General features: G+C 37.2%; 1 protein-coding gene across 3 annotated transcripts in view; it reads left to right on the plus strand.

Annotated features, from left to right (window-relative positions):
• The window catches only part of LOC126762105 (uncharacterized), a 97,400-nt gene extending 89,518 nt beyond the window's left edge, over nt 1-7,882 (plus strand). Inside the window, exons 7-8 of one of the 3 annotated variants that reach the window (XR_007667422.1) lie at nt 2,819-7,577; nt 7,683-7,882. Coding sequence is in view for 1 of the 3 variants with exons in the window: in XM_050478625.1 (XP_050334582.1) it covers nt 2,819-3,210 (392 nt within the window). In the remaining 2 variants the exon portion in view is untranslated. Of the gene's footprint in view, nt 1-2,818; nt 7,591-7,682 lie in introns of those variants that run through there. The other 2 variants (XR_007667423.1, XM_050478625.1) reach the window with 2 other exon arrangements.
• The last annotated feature ends 289 nt before the right edge of the window (nt 7,883-8,171 follow it).

An 8,171-nucleotide genomic window follows, 5' to 3' on the forward strand; every position in this document is an offset into this window, starting at 1 on the left:
TACTTTTGTGTTTTTGAAGATTTTTTCCAAAGATGTGTCTTTGGAGTTGGAGAAATTTTGATTTTTAAGTTCTTCATTTTTAGAAATCGGTGCTTACCGGAAGTATTTCTTCGAATATATTACATTTATAAGAATCCTATATAAAAGTTTGTTTTCCAACTCAGAAGGACCTTCCGTAATACCATGTCTGAAATAGCCGTGGTGAAGACTGACACTCTTTTAAACTTTTTGTACTAGAAAATGTCATGCGCATATAGGAAAAATATAATTTCATAATTTCACCCCACAATTCTTTATTGACCAGAAGAGTTTTCATCAAGAACTACTTCTATAAGTTATTTTGTTAATACTTGCGTTGAAGCAATTGTTCTCTATAGTGAGAGAATTTAGCATACTTGTTCATCAGTAGTGACTGCTGAGACTTTGAAGGCTACCATGAGGCTCAGCGAATATGGGTTCTTGCATGGCTTCAGACATATACAATATATAATCCTTGAAAACTTGGACTCCAACGCGGGTTGTTGATATTACATGTCCCGCCGAGCCAACAACTAATAGAGACTATAACTAAGGCAGATCTGCTAGAGGAAGGGAACATTGCATTTTTTTCATACAAAGTTGGAAGCTCAACGAGAAAGTTAGTGAGAAGTGTTATTGAGAGCTTTCTACCAATGCTGGTCCAGATCCAGCGTTGTTATAAAGCAACCGATAGCGCTTCGCTCAACTTATGGTCAACATGATCGGCCTACTGAGCGTACTATTTGCAACACCACCACTTATCTTGAGACTCGGCATTCATTATTGGATAATATTTGACCGAATTGGTGCATTTTTATGCCGAGATCTTAAATTAAAAGCGTACAAAATATTGCTTGTGTAAGAAGTGCAGCCGCTCAACCTTCCCAAGCGACATCGCTTCGCTCTATGGGCTCTTAAAAAGTTACCTGAAGATCCGACGACCAAATTTCGTTCAGCGATGGGGCTCATTTCAGTCTCCATGGGTATGTAAACAAGCAAAATTGCCGCATTCGGGACAAAGAGCAACCTGAAAATATTCAAGACCTGTCATTTCATACAGAAAAAAAACAACGGTTTGATGTTGTTTGTGGACCGTTGTAATCATCGGTCCACATTTCTTCAATAAGGATGTCGGTGAGGATGTAACCATCAATGGCGACCGTTATCGCTTCATGATAACCGACTATTTGATGCCTGAAATTGAATCTCGTAATCTCGGCAACATTTGGTTTCAACAAGACAACGCCACTTCTCACACATCGCATCAATCAAGAACAGCCAGTATTTTCATGTTTGGGTTAGACCGTTAAAGTTTTACTGTGAAGATATGTAAAGTTTATAGTCTATGCGGACAATTTCTCTTCGGATCAGACCTTGGAACAAATCATCGCTAGTTACCATTCGAAATGACTCGAAAGAGTCATCGAAAATTGGATTTAACGGATGGTACAACTGAGACACAGCATTTGAAAGATATTATCTTCGAAAACTAAAAGCCAAGTAATATTCTTTCGGGTGATAACAACATTAGAAGTTCGATGTAGTAGGGAACCTCGAAATGGATGACCCTTTGTATAAATGATTAGCGGGACGGGCTGCGTCCGGTTTAGTCATGTCGGTCCGTCTTTCGGTATATATGCGAATTAGTCTCTCAGCGTTTGAGATATCAATCTGAAATTTGAGTACGTCCTTCTCTTCACGAGGTGTTGCTCATTTGTTGGAACCGCAGATATCGGGCCACTATTGCATATAGCTGCCATATAAGTAAACTCAACGATCAAATTTCTTGTAAGGAGTCTTTTGTATTTGTGAAAGGTATATAGCTGCGGTTCATCTTTATCGAGCTTTTCGTTTAGAATGTTTTAAAAAATCAAAATTTGGAATTTCAAAAAACCTATCAGCGTTACGTGGGTAAACTATTAATAACATTTTTTGACTTTGGATGATGCAGCACCAATAACATTCCTTCTTAAGCCAGCCATATATAATTTCTGGTAATGAAATTGGTTCAACTGTGATTTTCTGTTCGGAGATCAACCTCGTTAAAATAAACTTATCTCATTTTCACAAATCGATCAGTAGCATAGTTCACAGATAAACAGACTTCCTTCACACATATACATACATCCTTCCCTCGAGTTATTTCTTGGCGGTCGGGTGCTGTGGAGCACAAAGAGTTTAAAAAAGCGATACTTGAATTTTTAGTTATGGTTCGATTTGTTGTAAGTTATTTGGCGGTTTTAAAGGTTGAAGTCATTATTACTATTCTACACCTTCTACACTATCGCATTTGTCGTCCCGACATTTCTCCAGTCTCCGTCTGACTTTTACTTACTGCTTTATTTAACCTTTACTTATTTGCTCTACGGAAGAAACCCTGGTTTAAAACCAAATATTTTGCTAAAACTTTTTTTGTTCTTATTTGAGTTTTTACTGCTATTTTTACATTCTTGTTTCTCGTTCTGGTTCTTGTAACAAAAATCTCGTCAAAATCAAACAACTCCTTCGCTACATTCTGCTACTCTGACAGCTTGCGCTTGTGGAGACGCTGCCATTTTATCAACTCGCGCTCACGGTCACTCATTAATTACTCAGCGAATTCGCCAAATGACTTAATCTTGTGTAAAATTCGTTGTAATCACTTTTTTGCACTTTAATTAGCTAAGAAATTTCTCAACTTTCTATTTATATTTGCGCGAGTAAATACTCGTCCAACAACTAACTGTTTGCTGTTTATATATGTACATTGTTGTTGCAGTAGTTGTTATTTATAAATTTAACGCATTTCTTGCTTTTGCAGTACCCATGATGAACCATCACACAATGCCGAAGTTCGGTTTTGGCGCGTACAAGAAGACCGGTGTGGGGAGTTTCTATCTGCCGAAGATACTGACCAGCGGCGGTTGCGGCGGCACGGGTGGCAGTGGCGGTTGTGGTGGCGGCAAAGTTGCGCTGGAGCTATCGCATGGCAAGAGCAAACAACTTATTTCACTGCCCTCGGACAAGTTGGACAGTAATAAACGGTACTACGTCACATTCACCGTGAAGGAGTCGGGCGGCAGCGGTGCGGCGATGGGCGCCACAACTGCGGCAGGTTGTGGTGGTGGCAGTGCAACGGATGCCGCCGGTGTTGCAGCCGATAAACAGGCAACTGGCGGATGTTGCGGTGGCAACGATGCAACCGGAAAGTAAAACAACACAAACAATCAACCCAAACGCTTGCTGTTCGCTGTCTACTCCACTAGCCACGCACTTCCACAACAGCCGGACAAGTTAATAACAAACGGAAATCAAATGCAATAATGTCGTGTGCACTTCCGCCGCGCGCGCTCCTTGCACGTTGATGGCCAGCAAGCGGAGCGCGTTGTGTTGTAGAACGTAAGAGAGAGAGAGAGAGTGTGTTGTGCGGTGCAAACATGTCCTGCTCGTAGAAGCGCTAAATAGCGCTGCGTAACAACTTTATTTTTTGATAGCTGCAAGCGGGCATTAACACTCACGCAAATTTATATACAAGGTGCGTTCCAAAGTAAACAGGACTTAGAAAAAAAAAATGTTTTTTTCGGCAAAATCAATTTATTTTATTCAAAATAGTCTCCTTCTGCTTCAATATGCTTTTTGCACGGTCCAAAAGCATGTCGAACGAGTGTTTTAGCTCGTTGGCCAGATATGGCCGCCAGTATGCCGGTGCAAGCCTTTTGAATGACCTCTACGTCTGCATAACGCTTTCCTTTCATGGGCAAATGCATTTTTCTGAAAAGGAAGAAGTCGCACGGTGCCATATCAGGTGAATACGGAGAGTGGTTAATGGTTAAAATGTGATTTTTGGTCAAATAATCGGTCACAAGCGTCGATCGGATGTTGGATTCTGAGCAATTTATGGTCGTCAATCAATTTGTGCAGAACAAACCGTGCACAAACCTTTCGTAAGCCCAAATGTTCAGTCAAATTGCGATAAATCGATATTTTGGAGATGTTTAATTACATTTCCATGAATTTCAGCCACGATTTCGGCTGATTTTTGATGAATTCACGCACAGTTTTGATGGAATTTCCGGTGATAACGGATTGATCGTCATTTATGTCCTCACGACCACTTTGAAAACATTGAAACCACTCGTGCACTCTGCTAAGGAATAGGCAATCATCGCCATAAACTTGTTTCATCAATTGAAACGTTTCGGTAAAAGTTTTTCCAGTTTAAAAAAAATTTAATGTTGGCTCTTTGTTCGAAGCTCATTTTCGCACCGATAACACAAACATACTGACACTTAAAACGCAATAACTTCACTTTAGTCTATGAAATGTCATGAAATTCTCACTGGACAATCGATAAATATAGCAGACATATAGATGTCGCCACCAGGGGGCGCTAGGTTCTTCTTTACTTTGGAACGCACCTTGTAAATACATATATATAGATATATGTATACTATGTACATATATTGAAAAATTGAGGGGATGATAGCGCGCAGCGCGGATTTATTGCTTCGTTGGTTGCAGTTCAACTTTCGCCAATTTTGTACTTAGTTCTATTACTGTTTTGGTTTTTCGACGCTTATGCTGGTTGTTGTTGCCTTGCAGTAAAGCATTAATACCCTACACGATCGCGTTGCAGGTTGGTTACGTAATTTCAATTTTCGACAATTTTGAGTTGGGCTCTTTTCATCGTTTATTTTGTGGGTATTTATCTATTAGATTAATATATTTTCCAATTATTATAGTTTTTAGTTTTTAAGTGAAATATTAATAAGTCGGTTGCCGGCCGAAATGCGAGAGAACTGGTTTTGCTGAAAGATTTGTTGTTTTCTTGAAGCCAGAGAGAGAGCACGCCATAACTTAAAATGTTACACACTTCAGTTATACATATATTGTATATATTTTTTATATATTTCGCGAGTTTGGAATCAGCTGAAAATGTTTTTTATTTAATATTTTCATTTTAGTATTTCTTCAGTTTATGATTTTTCTCCGTATCGGCAAGTTTTGCGGATCGAAATTTTCATTTTGTTATAATTTTTCGGACTTCTATGAATATATACAAGTTACTACACCAAAAACTACTGAAAAATATCCGCTTCCTATTTCACTCATACAAAACGAGTTTGTGTGTTTGTAAGCGCCGCGGCACTTAGGGTCCAGTATGATTTTATTTAGCTCTCTCTTGCTTAGTTGCGATTAAAAGTTACAAAATTCTTTCGGTAACTCAGTCACTTCATTTAGAAGTTGTTGCATTGCTCGAAGGACAATGTTCGAAAAGTTTTATTTACGCACCGAAAGTAAAGCGTCAGTGGGTTGTTGCAGGCGGAACTGGTTGGCAACCGAGCGTGCCACGATTTAAATTTTGAATTTTGAAAGACTGCTTTTCAATTATGTTACTTAATATTTTAGTCTTCTAGTAATTGGTTAGACATCTATTACAGGCGAGTTTACAACAGCGCGCCAGTCATTCTTTCGTTGCGCTGTTTGGTTTCAATCAACTATCAAGGATCATTTAAAATAATTAAGAAATATTTTTAAAAACAAGAAAAAAAGATCTGAATTCAGTGCCGAAGAAATTACTAGTTAAGATATTTCTCGAGAAAAATGTGAGCTGGCAAGAAAGGTTTTTAACGAATTTTTTATTCGGAAATATAGACTTTCCGTAATGTTAAGACGGAGACTTCGTCCTTCCATGGTTACTTGCAAGATTGCATGTTCGGATTCAGAGTGATTGATTACGTTATACAATTTATACAGAACAAGAAAAATATGATAAAATAACTGTAGAAAAGCTAAAAAAACGACATTTGAAACTTCCTAAAACGTCATATATTCTTTAGGTGGCTATATGAAAGCGAGGAAATAACGAGTAAGTGTGAACTGATGCCTGACCAATAACTTCTATTTTACTTATTGACGAAGCCATTTAGCCAGAAATTAGTCTCATCTCTGAAGATAACTTTTCGATGAAAACACGGATCATTTTCAAGTTGTTCCTCAGCTCAATTCATGAACATACGACGATTCTTGTGGCGGCTTCATTTCTTCAATTTAATAATATCGACTCTTTGTTGGATCGTATATATTTTTTCATGATGATCTTATTTAAGAGAAATGTCAAAAGAGCGGGAAAAATGGCATCGTTTTCTGTCCCTATTATTTTTGTAGCGTCCCTGTTGAGAACCCGATATTAGTACCATTAGTACGTAGGTTGCTATATATATTTCTGGCCTAATAATGTAAATAGGCATATTTATCAACGAAAATGTTTTTTTTTTTGTCGATTGCTGTTTTGTTTCGGGCTCATACGCATAGAGCCATGATTCGTCTCCTGCGACGATCTTATAAACGTCTTTTGAAGCACCGCGTTCGTATTTTTTCAGCATTTCTTTACACCAATCCACACGAGCGTTTTTTTGAGCGGTTGTCAAATTGTGCGGGATCCAACGAGAACAAACCTTTTTTACGGCCAGGTGTTCATGCGATATCGAATGTATGCTGGTGGGAGAAATGCATAGGCATGCCTCTATCTGAAGATATGTTACGTGACGGTCTTGCATTATCAGTTCACGTACGGTATCGATGTTTTCTGGCACAACGGCTGTTTTTGGACGACCTTCACGGAATTCGTCTTTGAGCGAGCGTCGGCCACGATTGAATTCGTTGTACCAGTTTTTCACAGTGCTATAGGATGGTGCTTCATAGCCATACAAAGATTTTAGTTCATCGATGCACTCTTGTCGTGATAATCCACGTCGAAAGTTGTGAAAAATGATCGCACGAAAATGTTCACGAGTTAATTCCATTTTTTGGCCGAGATGAATTTTTTAATTCCCTGTAAATAAAACAATTCACGATTAAATGACAAAATGTTCTGAGTGATGTTATGCTAAAAAATGTCAAACTTTCCAATGGAAATGTCATCTTGCACCTGGCAACACTTAGTGTTGCCCTAGGCCAGAATATATATAGCAGCCTTCGTATTAAGAAAGCTGAGTCCAAGCTTTGCGAGCAGACTAATGGCGATACGAAGACGGCTGTTGCTATTTAAATTTTATGTAATTTTTTATGAGTTTGAGTCTTATTTTTCTAGCCAGAGCTATTTACGTAGACGTTGGAACTTTGAATGAAATAAGGATCAAAATATTAATGAAGCAGGGTTGAAATCTCAATGAAAATTTTAAAGAATAAATTTTACTGCACTCATATTAATATGTCCTTTCCGTCAGAAATTTACAATATATTTATACGTTTTTCCCCTTTGTAGTTTCTTAAGTTGGTAAACAATTCTTGATAAATAAATTATAATGCCGAATTGGATTATTAATTTTCTTTTATTTGCTAAACCAGCTGAGCTTACTGCGAATAACTTTGTTTTATTTCCAATAACGGTAAATTTAGTAAAGTTATTGTTGCTGTTAAGTGGCTTCGAAAAAGAACTGCAACTTCAGAAGTGCAAATAGCAAGCAAACTCTCCAACAACAAAAAAATATATATATTAAAATTGTTAAACAAAAAGCAATAACGGCATGTACCTACATATATACCATATATGAATACTTTTATAAGTATGTATATATGTATATGTATATATGTGTATGTACTTGCAGCCACATGAACTGCAAATGTGGAGCAGAAATATTCTAATTAAGTGTAATAACTGCATTTTACTAATATTCATGAAGACCAAAATAAAACAAATAAAACAACAAACACTTAATTAACAAAGAAATATTCAATTGAAAAGTGCTGCTAATCGAAGTTAGCAAAGGCACAACACAGTTATGTTCTGTATGTATATGTAATTGTAACCTTAATGTGAATCATACTTGTAGTTAACTGTAATATTTTACAAATAAAATGGAGATAGTAAAAAAGGTGATTTTAAAGTGGGAGGAGGAAGGGTTTTCAATTTTTCAGTAAACACACACACATAGACACGCGTGTATATACATTAAGGCGTGCTTTATTTCATGTTGATTCTTTTTCAGTTTCAGTTTTTGCTCTAAAAAAATATCTAAACCCAACAAGCTCTTTATTTGCCATTGAAACCGTGGCTGAGTTATATTTCCTATACCATATAGAAAGCAAGTCACTCTAAAGCTTTGAGGAAGTAATATTTAAATACAAAGTTTTTTGTTCTACAGAAAAGGTTTTAATAATTTTTTCCTTAA

The sequence above is a fragment of the Bactrocera neohumeralis genome, chromosome 2 (genome assembly GCF_024586455.1).
Source record: "Bactrocera neohumeralis isolate Rockhampton chromosome 2, APGP_CSIRO_Bneo_wtdbg2-racon-allhic-juicebox.fasta_v2, whole genome shotgun sequence".
NCBI lineage: Eukaryota > Metazoa > Arthropoda > Insecta > Diptera > Tephritidae > Bactrocera > Bactrocera neohumeralis.